Below are 18,827 nucleotides of genomic sequence, written 5' to 3' on the forward strand. Positions count from 1 at the left end.
GGTGGGGGCTGTACGCCTATCCGGACAAGCTGCCCGAGGTGAAGCCGAACGCGGGGATAGTCTTTTGTTATATGGGCGGCTACGACGCGGGATACCTGTTTGACATCGCTACCGACGAGTGTACTCGGAGCGTTTTGTTTTGTTCGACCCCGCGCGGTTTCCAATACGTGCTCGTGAATGGCTCTAGGAGAGTCCCGTTCAAGTCTGTCTCTGAACTCTTGGCTCACATCGCCGGCTGTATCGAGCTTCTCCCCGCCCCGCCAGCCTCTGTCGTTACGTGTGCCGATTAAGGTGTCCGGACACTTTTGGAATATTTGGAATACGTGTGATGTGAATTCTAATATGAATATGAATATGAGTGCATATGAATGCATTGTGTACCCCTTTCTTTGATTACTGTTTTATATTCAATAAATATTTAGCATTTAATCAAAAGTTTTGCTTATTTGGTCTTTATTTTCTCCCTCATAATATAATATAATATATATATAATATAATATATCAATCAGTGTGTGTGTGTGTGTGTGTGTGTGTGTGTGTGTGTGTGTGTGTGTGTGTGTGTGTGTGCGTGTGCGTGTGTGTGTGCGCGCGCGCGTGGAGCATGGGGTCGTGTTGGACCTAGGGAGGACGTGAGGGTGGTGGTGAAAGAATTTGCAGGTGAAAGCACACACACACACACACACACACACACACACACACACACACACACACACACACACACACACCGAGTTTCCAAGTTGGAGGACTCTTCACCGCGTTGGAGGAAACCTTCCGGGGGGATAAACTGCCACGTTGGAGGATTTTTCACGTTGGATAAAGTCTCTCTGAGGTTTTAATATGAATATGAATATGGGTGCATATGAATGCATTGTGTACTCCTTTCTTTGATTACTGTTTTATATTTAATAAATATTTAGTATTTAATCAAAAGTTTTGCTTATTTGGTCTTTATTTTCTCCCTCATAATATGATAATATTCAAATAATGTGTGTGTGTGTGTGTGTGTGTGTGTGTGTGTGTGTGTGTGTGTGTGTGTGTGTGTGTGTGTGTGTGTGTGCGTGTGTGTGTGTGCGTGTGGGGTCTTGTTTCCAAGTTGGAGGAATCTCCACCACGTTGGAGGAATCCTTCAGGTGGGATAAACTGCCAGGTTGGAGGATTTTTCACGTTGAATAAAGTGGAGAAGGTGTGTGTGTGTGTGCGTGTGTGTGTGTGTGTGTGTGTGTGAGTGTGTGTGTGTGAGTGTGTGTGTGAGTGTGTGTGTGTGTGTGTGTGTGTGTGTGTGTGTATGTGTGTGTGTGTGTGTGTGTGCGTGTGTGTGTGCGTGTGTGTGCGTGTGGGGTCTTGTTTCCAAGTTGGAGGAATCTCCACCACGTTGGAGGAATCCTTCAGGTGGGATAAATTACCAGGTTGGAGGATTTTTCACGTTGGATAAAGTGGAGAAGGTGTGTGTGTGTGTGTGTGTGTGCGTGTGTGTGTGTGTGTGTGGGGTCTTGTTGAGGGACGTGAGAGTGGTGGTGAAATAAGTCCCCCCCCCCCCCCCCCAGGTTAGATGTTTTTTTTGTTGGAGAAATCCTTCTGGTAGGATAAACTTGGAGGAGCTTGGAGGATTTTTCACGTTGGATAAAGTGGAGAACGGCTCCGAGTTCTTTCGTGGTGAGATGATTTTGGTTTGATGCCTCTGGCAGCGATGGAGATGTGGTGCCAGAGAATACGAAAAAAAAAAACAAAACAAAACAAAAACAAGGTTAGGGTCGGGGATCGGACCCCCGGTCAGACCTGCCACCTTCCCACGGTCGGCGTCATATAAACCCCACAGAAGACAGAAGAGGATGGCTACTCTTCCCGTCCCTCTAAACTGAACAGAGCTCACCGACATGGACGCAGAGACCTCTAACTTCCTTAACGGACCGGAGCTCGTCGCCTTCGCTCAGATCTTAAAGACCTTCTCTAAAGGCACTGGAAAAGCCAGAGACAATGACAAGTTCGCTGTCTGGCGAGACGCGCATCCTCACGTCTCGCAACGCAGACCCGTGGGAAATTGGGCGCTCCTGAACGCCACCTGGGAGGAAATGGAGGTCCTAACGGGGAAGATCTGGGCCTCGCCCGGCAAGGGGCTGGTGCATCTGTGTCGCGCGCGCGTTACACCGTGCGAGGGAATAGTTTTGCTGGCCGACTGCATCCCAAGTCCCCGGAAAGAGTCGGGGGACGGCGTTGTTCTTTGGGGTGCAATCAAGACCGTGAGGGGTCTGAAATTTTTCTCTCTGGTGGTTTACAATGGAGTCTACCGGATCCTCTTCGAGCCGGTGGCTCGCGACGACACGGTCATGGACGCCACCGCCCCAATTTGGTCCGACCCTTACGGGACGGCGTCGGACCCCGTGAGGCTGATCGGCAAAGTTATCGCCAAGGACCGCGCCAGGCTTCTGAGTCCCCCCCAGGAAGACGGAGTGCGCTTTGAGGATCTGTCTGCCACGAGGTTGCTGAGTGAGGTGCGCGGCGCGATAACGGCACTGGGCGACACCTGGTGGGGGCTGTACGCCTATCCGGACAAGCTGCCCGAGGTGAAGCCGAACGCGGGGATAGTCTTTTGTTATATGGGCGGCTACGACGCGGGATACCTGTTTGACATCGCTACCGACGAGTGTACTCGGAGCGTTTTGTTTTGTTCGACCCCGCGCGGTTTCCAATACGTGCTCGTGGATGGCACTGTGAGAGACCCGTTCAAGTCTGTCTCTGAACTCTTGGCTCACATCGCCGGCTGTATCGAGCTTCTCCCCGCCCCGCCAGCCTCTGTCGTTACGCGTGCCGATTAAGATGTCCGGACACCTTTGGATTATTTGGAATACGTGTGATGTGAATTCTAATATGAATATGAATATGAGTGCATATGAATGCATTGTGTACCCCTTTCTTTGATTACTGTTTTATATTCAATAAATATTTAGCATTTAATCAAAAGTTTTGCTTATTTGGTCTTTATTTTCTCCCTCATAATATAATATAATATATATATAATATAATATATCAATCAGTGTGTGTGTGTGTGTGTGTGTGTGTGTGTGTGTGTGTGTGTGCGGCTCATGGGGTCGTGTTGGACCTAGGGAGGACGTGAGGGTGGTGGTGAAATAATTTGCAGGTGAAAGCACACACACACACACACACACACACACACACACACACAAACACCGAGTTTCCAAGTTGGAGGAATCTTCACCGCGTTGAAGGAATCCCTCCGGTGGGATAACCTGCCACGTTGGAGGATTTTTCACGTTGGATAAAGTGGAGAACGGTTCCCGAGTTCTCTGGTGGTGGGATGATTTCGGTCTCTCTGAGGTTTTAATATGAATATGAATATGAGTGCATATGAATGCATTGTGTACCCCTTTCTTTGATTACTGTTTTATATTTAATAAATATTTAGTATTTAATCAAAAGTTTTGCTTATTTGGTCTTTATTTTCTCCCTCATAATATGATAATATTCAAATAATGTGTGTGTGTGTGTGTGTGCGAGCGTGGGGTCGCGTCAGACCCCGGGAGGACGCGAGACGGGTGGGTGGTGAAATCAATTTTTTTTTTTTTTATTTTACATGTATGGGGAGCGTGGCTGCTGCGGGCACTGAGGCCTGCGCTATTGTGTCAACGCTATTCCACCAGTCTCAATGTGAGGAGCGCTGCGGCGGAACCCATTGACCAGTCGCCGCCTCATTTTCAATTTTTACACAAGTTTACACAAGTTTTCCCTCGATTTCCCAGGATTTTTCCGAGTTGGAGGATCCTCCTGGTGGGAATAAATTGCCCCGGTCGGAGGACTTTTTCCACGTTGGACAAAGTGGAGGACGGTTAAGGAGGAGTTGTCTGGCGGTGAGATGACGATGAGCCGGTTGGAGGATGCCTCGCCGGTTCAGATTTTGGGTTGGGTGCCTGTTTGCGGGGGGGGGGGGGGTGCGGCAAACCTTAAAAGTCGCAGAGAGAATACGTCGCAGTACCACTTCACCTGACAAGCTTGGAACGAGCGTTTATCCACAGTCTCGTCGAAAGGTTCCAACGCTATGGCCTCTCAAGAAGAAGGTGACCTGCAAACCGACGGCTGCGCGGTGTTCGAGCCGCGGCTCGAGCGGACCACAGACTGTCTGCGCCTTCGCGTAGAAGAAGAGGGAACCCCGTGCCCGTTGGATCATAGCGGATTCCCAGACCCGAAAGAAGGCCGAGACGAAGGTCTGGAGTGCGACTGTTTGTGTGGGAACGCCGCTGAGGGTGCCTTGAGGGACTTGTTGGACAAACACATCCTGGCCAGCGACGGACGGTGTGCTCGCGTCAAGGCTCATTACAGACACCGCCACCTGCCACCGGATCAATTGGCCTTGGACCTGGGCGAACTCAGGTTCGCCCACGGCATGGTGGCGTTTCCGGACGCCCTCTTATTTGCCAGCGGTGGCAAATGTTACCTGCTAAACGTAAAGCGATGCGTCATCTGTGCCGGCGCGGGAAGACGACACCGCGACAGATGCAAAGAAGTTTGCGAGAGATTCACGGCGTATCTGACCAACACCCAGCTGGACGACGACTACAGGCGCAAGCCTCTGCTGTACACGAAAAGGCCGAGCGAGAGGAGCGTGGTCGGCCCTCGCACTGCGGACAACCTGTTCAGGGAGCTGGGCAGCCGCGAGGGCATGTCGTATGAGCTGGACACCGTAGACACTCACGTGTGTGATGCGTGCGGCGTCAGGCTTTCCCGTTTCGTAGCGGGTGACAACATGCTGAGAGAGCATGTGTATCACGTGCACGTTGCCGGAGTGGAGGAGTGCGACTTCCTGGCGAAAAAGTTCTCTGGCAGAGAAAGCGTCCGGAAAGCAATGATAGGCAAGGAGCGTTACAGAAGGGGCTACGTGGCGTTCCCCGAGTTGATGCTGAAGGAGGCCGTGGAAGGCCATGTCGGCTTTGGCTACGATATGCCCTGCGTCGTGTGCGGCTCGCGGCGGAGCGAGAGCCACAACCAACGCTGCGGGATACTGATGCTGGCGCTGCTGCGAAAGTTGCTTCGCGTCAAGTTTTGATGAGCCGAGAATACCGTTGATGAAGATTAAAAAAAAAAAACAAAAAAAGGGGCCGTATTCAATTTCTTTCTACGCCTGCCTCTGTTGCTTTACGCGTACCGATTAAATTATACTGTACGGAATGCGCCTTGTACTCCTTTATTTCATAACTGTTTTATATTATTAAATAAACTTTTGGCATTTAATCAAATGTTTTTGCCTGTTTGGTCTGTTTTATTTTTCGTTTAAAATGGTCAGCCCTTGCACGCAGCTGTCTGCTTGCATAATCATCATCATCATCATCATCATCATCATGTTCGTCGTCATCATCATCATGTTCATCATCAGTGGGCCTGTGGCACGGGTGGAGGTAAAGGGGAGGAAAGGAGAAGGAAAAATAAAAAACAAAAAAAATGGGGTCGCGCCGGACCCCGGCAAGACGCCTGACGGGTAGGTACAGGGGGCTGGGGTAGCGCCTGACCCCGGGAGGATGCGGGACGGGGAGGTACAGGGGGCTGGGGTCGCGCCGGACCCCGGCAGGACGAGGGACGGGGAGGTTCCGTGGGCAGGGGTCGCGCCGGACCCCGGCAGGACGAGGGACGGGGAAGTTCCGTGGGCTGGGGTCGCGCCGGACCCCGGCAGGACGAGGGACGGGGAGGTACAGGGGGGCTGGGGTCGCGCAGTTCATCTGAACTCGATGATCGTGCAGCCTCCTGCTGAGGGATGTTGGCCAGGAAGCAACACTGAACATAACCTGCAGGAGATAAAAAAAAACTATTTAAAGGGCTTTGTAGTTAAAAATAGTAAAGGCCCACTGAATCGTTAATACGTTACTGCTCAACGTATGCCCTCAGACTGATGGCAGGAATTAATGTAGAAACATCAAAGGGAGGTAAACAATGATTCATAGTCATGATCGTAGATGTTCGTACTCGTACATGGCGGTTAAAAGAAGGCAGATTGCAACTAGTCGCTGTCGCTTCGTTCTGCTGTTTGCAAGACGCGCTTTCCACTGGACGGCAGCAGTTCCTTAGAAGCCCTGGTTTTGTTTTTACTGTGGAGAGAGGAAACAAACAGTGACCATGCAGAACAGAGATGGGACACGTCTGGTTTAAGGGAAAAGTATTTAACGCTACAGCTATGCAATGCTGAAAGTCTCATGCAGCTGTTCCGTAGCAGCTAATGTTTATCAAAGTGACATCCGATCACAGTTTCGGTGTGTGTGTGTGTGTGTGTGTGTGTTGTAGTTTAAAGATACTTACGCCTCTTTTTCAGCCAGTTCTAATGCATCATTTATCTTTTTTAACATGTTATAGCGCTCACGGCCTTTAACCTGCAGAAAAAAAAAGGATTTAAATTGAGAGCTGCAATTCTGTGACAACACTAGATTTTTTAAATACTTTGTGTGTGTACTAACTGGCAACATAAATACTTCCTCCTCGTCTGTGCTTGAGCCAGACTTCCTTTTGCACATATCAGGATCTGTTGCTGGGGCACTTTCTAGAAAAGCAAAACGTGATCCGTAAGATAGAAGACAGCCAAGGTTCAAAGACAAACCCAGCATTAATAAACAAACACATACTTCTTTTCTTCACTTGTTTGGCCCCTGTCTGCAGTTTGGCACTATTTGCCTCCTCTGTTTTACGATCCCTGCCGGGACACGCGCAGACACGCACCTCGAAGCATCTTCGGCCCAAAAGTTGTCCGCTAAAAGACAGTAGAAAAACATTTACTAAGGGTGCAAAAGCTATCTTTGAGGTGGGATAACAGTGATGCACAACTTCAACTTCAAGTTACATTTAGAAACAAAATAAACATAAAACAGGCAAATAGATAAAGCAGGAGATCAAGTTACACCACGTCGACCCTCGGTTTCCATGTAACACTACTCTTTATCCAGCAAATACATTTCAGCTCACACCAATCCTGGTAGATGAAACCATACGTACTCTGAAGTCTCAAGGGTCAGGATGGTGAGGATGGGTCCGCGGTTCATGCCTCCCATGCAGGAGCTGTTGCACATGAAGTTGAACAGGATTGTGGTGATCTCTGAGCCCGGCTGAAACACATGCAGGATAGTAGTCGTTTAGTGCACGGGTAATTTCAGGGATGACAAACCGTGAAAGCGGAACGAGAGGCACAACAGAATGATAACATTTAATTGCTACGTTAGGGGAAAGGTCAGAAGTGAGAGGCAGTGATACCTGGGGCGGCTCATAGGGAACAGTCACACTGTGCCTTTTTTTTGTTGTAATCCTCAAGATACTGAGGCCTTTGGCTGCCCTCCGCTCTGATCAAATGACTGCGATGGTCTGCAGCTGAAAAGGAAAAACCAAAAAGCCAAAGCATCTCTCTCTCTCTCTCTCTCTCGTTTTCTTTTAACAAACATTTTAAAACAGAAGGTATTATTTCACTGAAACGCTTTTCTTACCGTCTTCTTGTAGACAGCCATTACTCTGAGAACCGGGAGGTACAGGGGGCCGGGGTCGCGCCTGACCCCGGGAGGACGCGGGACGGGGAGGTACAGGGGGCCGGGGTCGCGCCTGACCCCGGGAGGACGCGGGACGGGGAGGTACATGGGGCTGGGGTCGCGCCGGACCCCGGCAGGACGCCTGACGGGGAGGTACAGGGAGCTGGGGTCGCGCCTGACCCCGGGAGGATGCGGGACGGGGAGGTACATGGGGCTGGGGTCGCGCCTGACCCCGGGAGAACGCCTGACGGGGAGGTACAGGGAGCTGGGGTCGCGCCTGACCCCGGGAGGATGCGGGACGGGGAGGTACATGGGGCTGGGGTCGCGCCTGACCCCGGGAGGACGCCTGACGGGGAGGTACAGGGAGCTGGGGTCGCGCCTGACCCCGGGAGGATGCGGGACGGGGAGGTACATGGGGCTGGGGTCGCGCCTGACCCCGGGAGAACGCCTGACGGGGAGGTACAGGGAGCTGGGGTCGCGCCTGACCCCGGGAGGATTCGGGACGAGGAGGTACATGGGGCTGGGGTCGCGCCTGACCCCGGGAGAACGCCTGACGGGGAGGTACAGGGGGCTGGGGTCGCGCCTGACCCCGGGAGGATGCGGGACGGGGAGGTACATGGGGCTGGGGTCGCGCCTGACCCCGGGAGGACGCCTGACGGGGAGGTACAGGGAGCTGGGGTCGCGCCTGACCCCGGGAGGATGCGGGACGGGGAGGTACATGGGGCTGGGGTCGCGCCTGACCCCGGGAGAACGCCTGACGGGGAGGTACAGGGAGCTGGGGTCGCGCCTGACCCCGGGAGGATGCGGGACGGGGAGGTACATGGGGCTGGGGTCGCGCCTGACCCCGGGAGGATGCGGGACGGGGAGGTACATGGGGCTGGGGTCGCGCCTGACCCCGGGAGGACGCCTGACGGGGAGGTACAGGGAGCTGGGGTCGCGCCGGACCCCGGGAGGACGAGGGACGGGCCTGTGACGAAGAAGAAGGGAGGGGTGACCGAGCCGCAGCGGATCCTGCGACGCGTAGGTGCCTTGTGGCCAAAAATCGTAAAAAGAATCAAAAGTTTCATTGTTTGTCTCGTGGGGTCAGACTGACCCCCTCGAAGGCTGCGTGAGGGTTAAGCAGATACTGGCAAGAAAGCATGACCCATAATGCATGAATTCATGGTTCGAACCCTGGCTCGAGCAAGTGTCTAAACTTTCTTCAGAAGAAAGATTTACAGCCCTGTTGTCATGTGTAAAACACCTTTTAGTTTTTAGTGAAATCAAACTGCTTTTGTTTTATTTGTGCACATTCAGCTCTGCAACTTCTTCTTTGCAGATTTGATCAGCTATACATTCAACTCATCGTTAACAGTTAATTAGAATATTTTACAGTTATATAAGGCTTGTTTATGCGTTCACTTCTTAATATAACTATATTGATTTCCTTCAGATATATTGAGTTATAAATGTTAGCAAATCCCTGTACATGCATCATCAAATACTCCAACTTTTCCAAATCTAAAATTCAGCTACGTCCTCTGCAGCTACTGTCACTACTGTCAGCTGTTTTAAATGTTTCCACAGCAGTCAACTATTCTTTCAGCTCTCAGACTCTATTTACCTATTTTGATACATTCAACTATATTTCATCAAGTTCAGCAATCCTTTACATACTTTCTTCATTTTAGCGTTTCTTGAATTTCAACAGATCTCTCCGAACTATCCTTAATTTGAAATTCAACTCCTTCAGCTTCTTCTGAAAATATTCAGCTCAGTTTAAACAACACCCAGTTCTGTTCAGATGCATTCATCTATACTTTATGTGTTTGAGCTACTTTCAGATATGTTTTAAAATTTTTAGCTATTTTTAGCAATTCTTCAGCAATACATTCAGCATGGAAGCATTCACTGTGCATTTTCCTATGGAAATGCTTTACCTAGTGTTAGCATTGATATTTCCTTTTTACGTCCTTTCTACAATCGTTGGCACCTAACTCCTCCTACATGCTTTGAGCTACAGAAACTGTTCATATATCAAAATGTTCAGCTTTTTGAGAAGTGTGCTATTAGTTTTCTTAGTCATATCTTTTGTACTTTTGGAAATATTAAGCTTTTTCTTCTCACTATGAAAACAAACAGGATTTCTACCATTGACTGTAGGATGTGTAATGCCACCATGAGAAAAAATGGAAGTAGCTCCTTTGGCTCAGTAGATAAGGTCCTTGACTTTGAAGACTTCAGTCTCAGGTTCAATTCCCAATTGGGGCAACTGCACGATGTGAAACTAAGTTGTTCACAGCAACATAAACCTCAAATGTAAAGGTTGTGTAGTAATAAATATTAGTTTTTTACCTTAAATTTCACCATTTTTATTCCTTTGTGCACATACAGTTGTCCTTGAAAAACAAATCGTTAGATATATTTATCTATGAATTCAGCTTTTTAGCTATTTCAAATAGTATGTATAGTGCTGCTTAGACTTCTATTGTCTGCAGTTTCTGTGGCTCAGTGGTTAAGTGTTTGACTCTGACTGAAGACTCTGGTTCAAGTCCTGACTAAGGCACCAGTGAAATTAAAAATGTTGCATGAAATGATAAAGAATATATGCAAAACAGAGTTTTAGATATATGCAGCTATGCATTAAATTCCTCAGCCGCTTCCAGCTGTTTTCAGTGCTTATGCTGCTTTCAGCAATTCGGCAATACATTTGGCATGTTTATGCAATCACACAATTATATAAATATTTGTATTTCCCAGATAAAGTGAGTTATATGCTTAATGCTCAAATTAGTTATATGCTCAAATTCCTTTCAAAATAAAAGCACCAATCTAAATCTTTAGCCTAAATCTCACTTTTCTGCATTTGACTAGTTAATTATGACTCGTTACTGAAACTATTTTACTGTTCAGCATTTACCTGCACACATTTCCTTCAAAGCTTCAAATTTTAACAATTTAAATTCAAATATTTGTTCTAAAGCAAATTTCAGCTGTTTTAAATATTTCCAAAACTACTACTACTTATTCAGCTCCTGAAAATCAAAACTATTTACTTACAATATTTAGCTATTTTGATACAGTTGGCTGTATTTCAACTAACGAAGCAAACCTTTACACACTTCCTTAATTTTCAGCAGTTCTTTAATTTCAGCAAATCTTTTTCAAGTTTCCTCCATTTGAAATTCAGCCACTTCAGCTTCTTCTGCAAATATTCAGCACTGTTTAATGAATTCCTATTTCTCCTTAGATAAATTCAACTATGCTTTACATGCTTGAGCTATTTTCATCTGTTTTAAATGTTTGAGCTACTTTCAGCAATTCTTCAGGAATACATTCAGCTTGGAAGCATTCACTGTGCATTTTCTTATGGAAATGCTTTTTCTAGTTATTATTTTTCTTCTACTTATTCGGCCCTTTTTTTGATTGCTATCTACTTTTTAACGCTTCATCGTAGAATCGTCGTTCAACTTTCTAAACGTGTGTCATCTTTAGGAGATGTGGGCTATTACTTTTTATGTTTTCAGCTTTTCAACTTTTAACGTTATTCAACTTTTTTCATCGTTTTTTTATAATGGTCGTCTATGGGAATCATCGTTCAACTTTTTGTCAACTTCCCTCTTTTCATCAGCGTCTATCATCGTCATACTTTGGCGTAGAAACGTCATTTCAACTTCAAAAGCGTCTATCATCGTTCAACTTTCTCCTTGTAAATCAGCATTGTCGTATCTTCTATACTTTTCGACTCGTGAGCGTTTAAATATGGTGTGGTTTTTTTTAAATTTTCAGCTTTTCCATTAGTGTGTATTGCGTCTGCTAGAGTGCGTGATGTCACAGCTACAGTGAGAAGGTGCGCTTTTTTAAGACAGAACTTCTGTCTCTAACTTGTCACTACAGCCACAATTTTTACTCTATCAACGTAATTACTTCACTAAATCGTAGTCATAATTGTCTTCTTTGTAATGATGTGTCTGGATATACCCTAAGACCTATACTTTAGTCGCTATCGACCTCAAAGTGCAGAGAGATCCTGAAATTCTCCCATAGACTCTAATGATAATTTTTCGCAGACGTCTGGGGAGAAAAACAGAGGAGACGTATTTTGAAAGTGCCACTGTGGCTACAAGCTTTTGTCCTTAAACATAAAATTCACACCATTTGCTCATTGAAGCCATGGGACTCGTAAAATAAAATAATTTTTGTGATAACTATCATGGTTTAGCTGAAACAAGCCTGTTTATACAGGGTGAAACTCTGCTTTCACAGAGCAGAGTGAGCCTGATTTTCCCGCCTTTTGTCTCCCTGGCGATGGCGCAGCTGCAGATTTTACTGACAGGTCAAACTGCTGATGCTCAGTGTACAGAGCAGTTCCATGCTTATTACTGATTACTCAACTACAATATTGGATTGTGTAGTAATTAAGCACACACTTCCTCTTAATCCTTTCAAAATAAAAGCACCAAGCCAAATAATTAGCTTTAATAGCAATATTTCTGCTTTTAGATGGGTAAATATGACTATTTAAAGATAGATTAACAGTTTAGTAATTACCCACACGTGCGTCCTCTACATCCTTTCAAAATAAAAGCACCAATGCCAATTATTAGCTTTAACTGCACTGTTTTTGCCTTTGAATGGGTAATTAAAGACTAATTGACAGTTACGCTATTACCCCCACACATTTCCTCTAAATCCTTTCAAAATAAAAGCACCAATTACAATTTATTACCTTTAATGGCAAGATTGATTAGAAAATTTCTGGTTCTGAATACTTACCAATCATTAATGAGACTATTTTAGAGTTCAGCAAATAACCACTCACACTTATTAGGGTGCTTTTATTCTGAAAGGGCTTAATCTAAATATTTTGCTTTAATAGGGCTATTCTTGCTATTGAATGATAAATTATGACTATCTAATGACTATTTTATAATTTAGTAATCGCTCACACACAACCTCTAAATCCTTTCAAAATAAAAGCACCAATGTAATTTTTTATCTTAAATAGCAAGATTTTTGTTTCTGACTGGTAAATTTCTACTAGTTATTAAACTATTACACAGTTAGGTAATTATTTACAAATACTTTCTTCAAATCAAAAAGATAGTCATCTTATTTATGGTTGTCTACAATGCACCTTGGTCAACTTTTTAATCTTTGACATCTTTTAACCTTGGTCAACTTTTGAATCATTGTCATCTCTTTAATATTGTCATACTATGACCTTGGTCATCTTTTTAATCATCATCTGTTTAATCGCCATCTTTTGTCATCGTTTTAATCTTTGTCAACGTTTTCTCGTTTTCATCGTATTGCCGTAGTCAACTTTTGTACGTAGTCAACTTTTCGACGTCAGCAGCTTAATCAGCGTTTGGCATCGTTGCGGCAGCAGATCAGCTCTCCCACGTAATTTCTCGAGAAATTACTTTTTCTAGTTATTATTTCGCCCCGTTTTTCGGTCGCTTTCATCGTCTCAAGGCTTCGTCGTAGAATCGCCGTTCAACTTTCTAAACGTGTGTCGTCTTTAGGAGATGGGGGCTATTACTTTTCACGTTTTCAGCTTTTCAACTTTTAACGTTATTTAATGTTTTTCGTCGTTTTTTTTATAATGGTTGTCTATGGGAATCATCGTTCAACTTTTTGTCAACTTGCCTCTTTTCGTCAGCTTCTGTCATCGTCATACTTTGGCGTAGAAACGTCATTTCAACGTCAAAAGCGTCTATCATCTTTCAGCGTTCTCCGTGTAAATCAGCGTCCTCGTATCTTTTATAGTTTTCGTCTTGTGAGCGTTTAAATATGGTGTGGTTTTTGTTAATTTTTCAGCTTTTCCATTAGTGTGTATTGCGTCTGCTAGAGTGCGTGATGTCACAGCTACAGTGAGAAGGTGCGCTTTTTTAAGACAGAACTTCTGTCTCTAACTCGTCACTACAGCCACAATTATTACTCTATCAACGTAATTACTTCACTAAATTGTAGTCATACTTGTCTTCTTTCTAATGATGTGTCTGGCTTTACCCTCAGACCTATACTTTAGTCGCTATCAACCTCAAAGCGCAGAGAGATCCCGAAATTCTTCCATAGACTCTAATGATAATTTTCGGCAGACGTCTGGGGAGAAAAACAGAGGAGACGTATTTTGAAAGTGCCACTGTGGCTACAAGCTTTTGTCCTTAAACATAAAATTCACACCATTTGCTCATTGAAGCCATGGGACTCGTAAAATAAAATAATTTTTGTGATAACTATCATGGTTTAGCTGAAACAAGCCTGTTTATACAGGGTGAAACTCTGCTTTCACAGAGCAGAGTGAGCCTGATTTTCCCGCCTTTTGTCTCCCTGGCCTAGCTTTAATAGCAATATTTCTGCTTTTAGATGGGTAAATATGACTATTTAAAGATAGATTAACAGTTTAGTAATTACCCACACGTGCTTCCTCTACATCCTTTCAAAATAAAAGCACCAATGCCATTTATTAGCTTTAACTGCACTGTTTTTGCCTTTGAATGGGTAATTAAAGACTAATTGACAGTTACGCTATTACCCCCACACGTTTCCTCTAAATCCTTTCAAAATAAAAGCACCAATTACAATTTATTACCTTTAATTGCAAGATTGATTAAAAGATTTCTGGTTCTGAATACTTACCAATCGTTAATGAGACTATTTTAGAGTTCAGCAAAAAACCACTCACACTTATTAGGGTGCTTTTATTCTGAAAGGGCTACATCTAAATATTTTGCTTTAATAGGGCTATTCTTGCTATTGAATGATAAATTATGACTATCTAATGACTATTTTATAGTTTAGTAATCGCTCACACACAACCTCTAAATCCTTTCAAAATAAAAGCACCAATGTAATTTATTATCTTAAATGGCAAGATTTTTGTTTCTGACTGGTAAATTTTTAATAGTTATTAAACTATTACACAGTTAGGTAATTATTTACAAATACTTTCTTCAAATCAAAAAGCTAGTCAGCTTATTTATAATTGTCAACAATGCACCTTGGTCAACTTTTTAATCTTTGACATCTTTTCAGCTTGGTCAAATTAGGAATTTTTTAAATCGCCATCTTTTGTCATTGTTTTACTCTTTGTCAACGTTTTCTCGTTTTCATCGTTTTCATCGTTTTCATCTTTTTGCCGTAGTCAACTTTTGGACGCAGTCAACTTTTTGACGTCAGCAGCTTAATCAGCGTTTGGCATCGTTGCAGCAGCAGATCAGCTCTCCCACGTAATTTCTCGAGAAATTACTTTTTCTAGTTATTATTATTTTTAGTTCTTCCGTACGTTTTTCGGCACCTAACTACTCCCGCATCCTTTGAGCTACAAAAACCATTCCAATATCAAAATGTTCAGCTTTTTAAGGAGAAGTGTGCTATTATTTTTCTCATTCATAAGTTTCGTATTTTTAAAGTTATTAAGCTTTTTTCAACTTTTTTTCCCCATTGAAATGAATGGAAGAGGGATTTTAAATCCTCTTCAACTTTGTCTACTTTCAGCTTTAACTACTTCAACACACTTTAAGCTACAGACACCATTTAAACTACAAAACAATCTTCAACTATTCAACTATTAATGTCTTGTTTAGCTTCTTGATATCTTTAACAGATTTCGAGTTATAGCAGTTTAAGCATAGGGTGGTTTTTAGGAATTCTCGGCTTTTCCATTAGTGTGTATTGCGTCTAATTGAGTGGGAGATTTCACAGCTAGAGTGTAGAGAGACGCTTTCTTATGCCAGAACTTTTCTCTTTAACTCGTCACTACAGCCACAGTTTTCACTCTATCAACGTATTTTCTTCACTCGTTTGTAGTCATACTTGTCTTCTTACCAACGATGTGCCTGGCTAAGCCATTAAAACTATACTTTAGTCTGTATCTGCCTCAAAGCACAGAGAGTTCCAGAAATCCTCCCATTCACTCCAATGGAAAATACTCTGACATCTGGGTAAAATCACAGAGGGACAGGCATTTTTAAATCACGACTGTGTCCACAATTTTCATTCCTCAAGCATAAAACGCACACCAGGTGCTCATTGAAGCCTTGGGATTCATAAAGTGAAGTTATTTTTGTGATAATCTTTATGGTTTTGGTGTAACAAGCCTGTTAACCTGGGGTGGAAATCAGCCTCACTCCAGCTCTTTGTGCTGAGCAGTGGACGTTCCTGCCTGTGGAGCCCTGTCCCCATGACAACAGCACAGCTGCAGCAGATAAGGGATTGAGCTCATTAGCACCTTGACTTACAAGTCATTCTTGTTTCATGTGCTCAGTTTAGACTGTGCAGGCAAGAGGACACGACGCAACAACTTGGTGAACTTCTTTTGTCGAAAGCATGCCACATTTGTTTTTCACACACCCAAGAAATCACTGCTCGTTGATGGTCACTCCAACACACAATCCCCACAGTCACGGTGTGCCACACAAAACAGAACAAAAACAAAAAGAACACATTACAACTATAAATGAACAAGATATGAAATTAATTTCACCAAACTCACTACTTTAACTATAACACTCCAAAGACAAGAACGGTTGTTTACCCATAAGCCTTAGCGGCTCAGGGCGTGACTAACTGCTGCGAGCCACTACAATGTTAAAATTGAAATTGCAATGATTGATGCATGATTTTGTATTAAAATATTCTCATTTTCTGTAGGTTTAGAAGTGTGATATTGCTTTTCTCATTCATATGTTTCATATTTTTCAAGTTATTAAGCTTTTTTAAACTTTTTTTCCCCATTGAAATGAATGGAAGAAGGATTTCAAATCCTCTTCAGCTTTGTCTGCTTTCAGCTTTAACTACTTCAACACACTTTAAGCTACAGACACCGTTTAAACTACAAAACAATCTTCAACTATTCAACTATTAATGTATTGTTCAACTTGTTAATATCTTTAACAGATTCTGAGTTATAGCAGTTTAAGCATAGGGTGTTTTTTTAGGAATTCTCAGCTTTTCCATTAGTGTGTATTGCGTCTAATTGAGTGGGAGATTTCACAGCTAGAGTGTAGAAAGATGTTTTTTTACGCCAGAACTTTTCTCTTTAAAGGGCTCATATCATGCAAAATCCACTTTTTAGACATTTTGGAGCGTTCCTATGACTCTATGGGTCACATATACACACACTGAGCACGGTAGAAATGCATTTCCTCCTTTTTTCACATTTTGAAAACGTAAATTTTCTCATCCAATGAAAACAGACCACGACCTATGTTAGGGAAATTGTTAGTTCCCTTTGTAAATCTTAAATAAAGCAGACACAATCAGTTGAGACCTTCTTCAGGATTTTACTTGCAAGGAGTGAGCAGTTTACAGCAAAGGCAACTTCCTCTCACTGAAAAGAAGACAAGGATTCAGCTCATAATATGTATTGCATTCTGGGAGGTGCATAGTCACACAGTACGTAGGAAATATTCTCTGCACAAAGCAAGCATTGGGCAAATCAGATAAGGATGCTACACACTGGTAATCCCTATTTCTGCAGAGCAGAAGGGAGAAAACTTCAAGGCTATAGCACAGCTAACAAGGCTTGAGCAGATCAGCAAAATAAATTCCAACAATGTTTCAATGATTAAATGCAGTATTTCTCCAACATTTCCCTCCTGTTTAACATTGAAACATATATTAGACAATCATGCATACATCAGAACAGCACAACTTCTTTCGATTTTCAGTGCAGTCATCATAAAACATGAAATAAATGTTGCAACGTCGTAGGCAGGGTCAAAAGCACAGAAGCACAATATGTACAGCTTAGCGTCCATTTCCGTCGACATCGTGGAGATCCTCTTCACAGTTATCGAGCTTCAAAGGTGTATAGAGTATTTGCCGAGAGTGCATGACTGCGCACACCCTGAGAAGGCCTTGATTCACCATCCTGATGATCATGGCCCTCAAACAGGGAATTACGCACAACACAATCAGCATCAGAACCAAAAGAATCAGTAGAATCGGTCCAAAAATCTTCATCAGAATGTCAGTCCATGTGCCAGACCTAAACCAATCAAACCAGGATTTGTCCTTCACTACATCAGCCGCCTGCACATTGGATATGTGCTGTAGGTCACGGAGTGCCTGTTGGGTGACCTTTGCGTCTTGGTCATCTCCTGGAATGTATGTGCAGCACTTGGGGCCCACTATTGCACACACTCCACCTTGGCTTGCAGTGAGCAGATCTAACACCAGGCGGTCCTGTAACTCACGGAGTGTTAGGGCGGTGAGACGACGATCTATACTGGCAAGGGCCGTCACCGTGACATTGAAGAACAGGGTCATGCGGTAATTTATGGTTTCAACTCTTAGCATGATTTTTCCTACCCCAACCTTGGAAATAGGGATAGTGCCACTTTCTGGCCTGTAGTCCAGAGCTTCTTGTCCATGGGGACGTCTGATCCCCAGATCCGATCACTTTCCTTCAGATCAATCTCTCGCTTCCGTAGCCGTCCCTTGGAAGTCATCTGCTGTGGTGTTATCACGTAGGAGCCATCTGAAACATAAACAGGGGCACAGCGTCCTACCCAATTGGGTGGAAGATGCACATAGATTGTGTGTCCACAAACATAATTGATATCAGACTGTGGAAGAGTCCCCATGAAATCAGGACCATCATAATAAGGGACACACTGAACTCCCTTTGGTGCCTCAGAAGTGTTGAAATGGGTGGCACTGCGAGTGCAAGGCATCTTCACAGTCTGGCAGTGTTTCAGGGGAACTTCCCCTACTGAGATGGCTAAATCCTTATTCTTTAAAAGAGAAAAGCTGCTGCTCTGGAAACAGTGTCCCTTGAACTGAGGAGGAAAAGGAACATGATCAAATAAGATGTCTGTGGAGAAGTTGGCACTCAAAAACCGTGTATAATTACGACCCTGGTATGGTGGAGGACGTGGAACTAGTCCTTTCGTTTGACCTCGGAAAGAGGCATAGAAAGCATCAGGGGACACCAGTGAACGTAAAGTGTCTGGATATAATTGCTCTCGCTGTGGGTCTACAGGCTGAATTTGTACATCGGGGTTCGCAACAGATTTTGGCATGTTTCCACACACACAACAGCCACTTTCAGTAAAATTATGAGTGCTCTGTTTAGCAAGAAACTTCATGTAACGATACCACGAGTTAGTGTGATACTGGTCAGGAGGTCTCTCCTCTCTCATCCTCGATGAGGTCAGGGAGTGTCCTAGCATCAATCAACAGTACAAGGGCAGTTAGTACAACTCCCATGGCTGGACAGTGTCCCCTCATAGTATCTCCTTATGAGAATGTCCCCCTAAGTGAGAGAAGGTACCGCTGGTTTCTTCACTGCCGTTGAGACGACCAGTGCTCTAAATGCTGCTGACCCCCTTT

General features: G+C 44.2%; 1 protein-coding gene across 1 annotated transcript; it reads right to left on the reverse strand.

The window, feature by feature from the left end:
* Window positions 1-5,246: 5,246 nt before the first annotated feature.
* LOC129604166 (uncharacterized) lies at window positions 5,247-8,564 on the reverse strand. Its single transcript, XM_055509235.1, has 8 exons — window positions 7,467-8,564; window positions 7,240-7,353; window positions 6,985-7,094; window positions 6,618-6,742; window positions 6,453-6,535; window positions 6,298-6,368; window positions 5,974-6,089; window positions 5,247-5,789 (listed from the first exon to the last, which is right to left on the reverse strand). The coding sequence occupies exons 1-2, from the start codon at window positions 8,376-8,378 to the stop codon at window positions 7,330-7,332; spliced, it is 936 nt and encodes a 311-aa protein (XP_055365210.1). The 5' UTR covers window positions 8,379-8,564; the 3' UTR covers window positions 5,247-5,789; window positions 5,974-6,089; window positions 6,298-6,368; window positions 6,453-6,535; window positions 6,618-6,742; window positions 6,985-7,094; window positions 7,240-7,329.
* Between the last annotated feature and the right edge of the window lie 10,263 nt (window positions 8,565-18,827).

This window comes from Betta splendens, chromosome 5, assembly GCF_900634795.4.
Source record: "Betta splendens chromosome 5, fBetSpl5.4, whole genome shotgun sequence".
NCBI lineage: Eukaryota > Metazoa > Chordata > Actinopteri > Anabantiformes > Osphronemidae > Betta > Betta splendens.

Coding starts and splice junctions, on each gene's coding strand:
- LOC129604166 (XM_055509235.1), bottom strand. CDS start 8,378: ATGTACCTCCCCGTCCCGCATCCTCCCGGGGTCAGGCGCGACCCCAGC. Junction 7,354..7,466: donor TGGCTGTCTACAAGAAGACG/GTAAGAAAAGCG, acceptor TTTCCTTTTCAG/CTGCAGACCATCGCAGTCAT.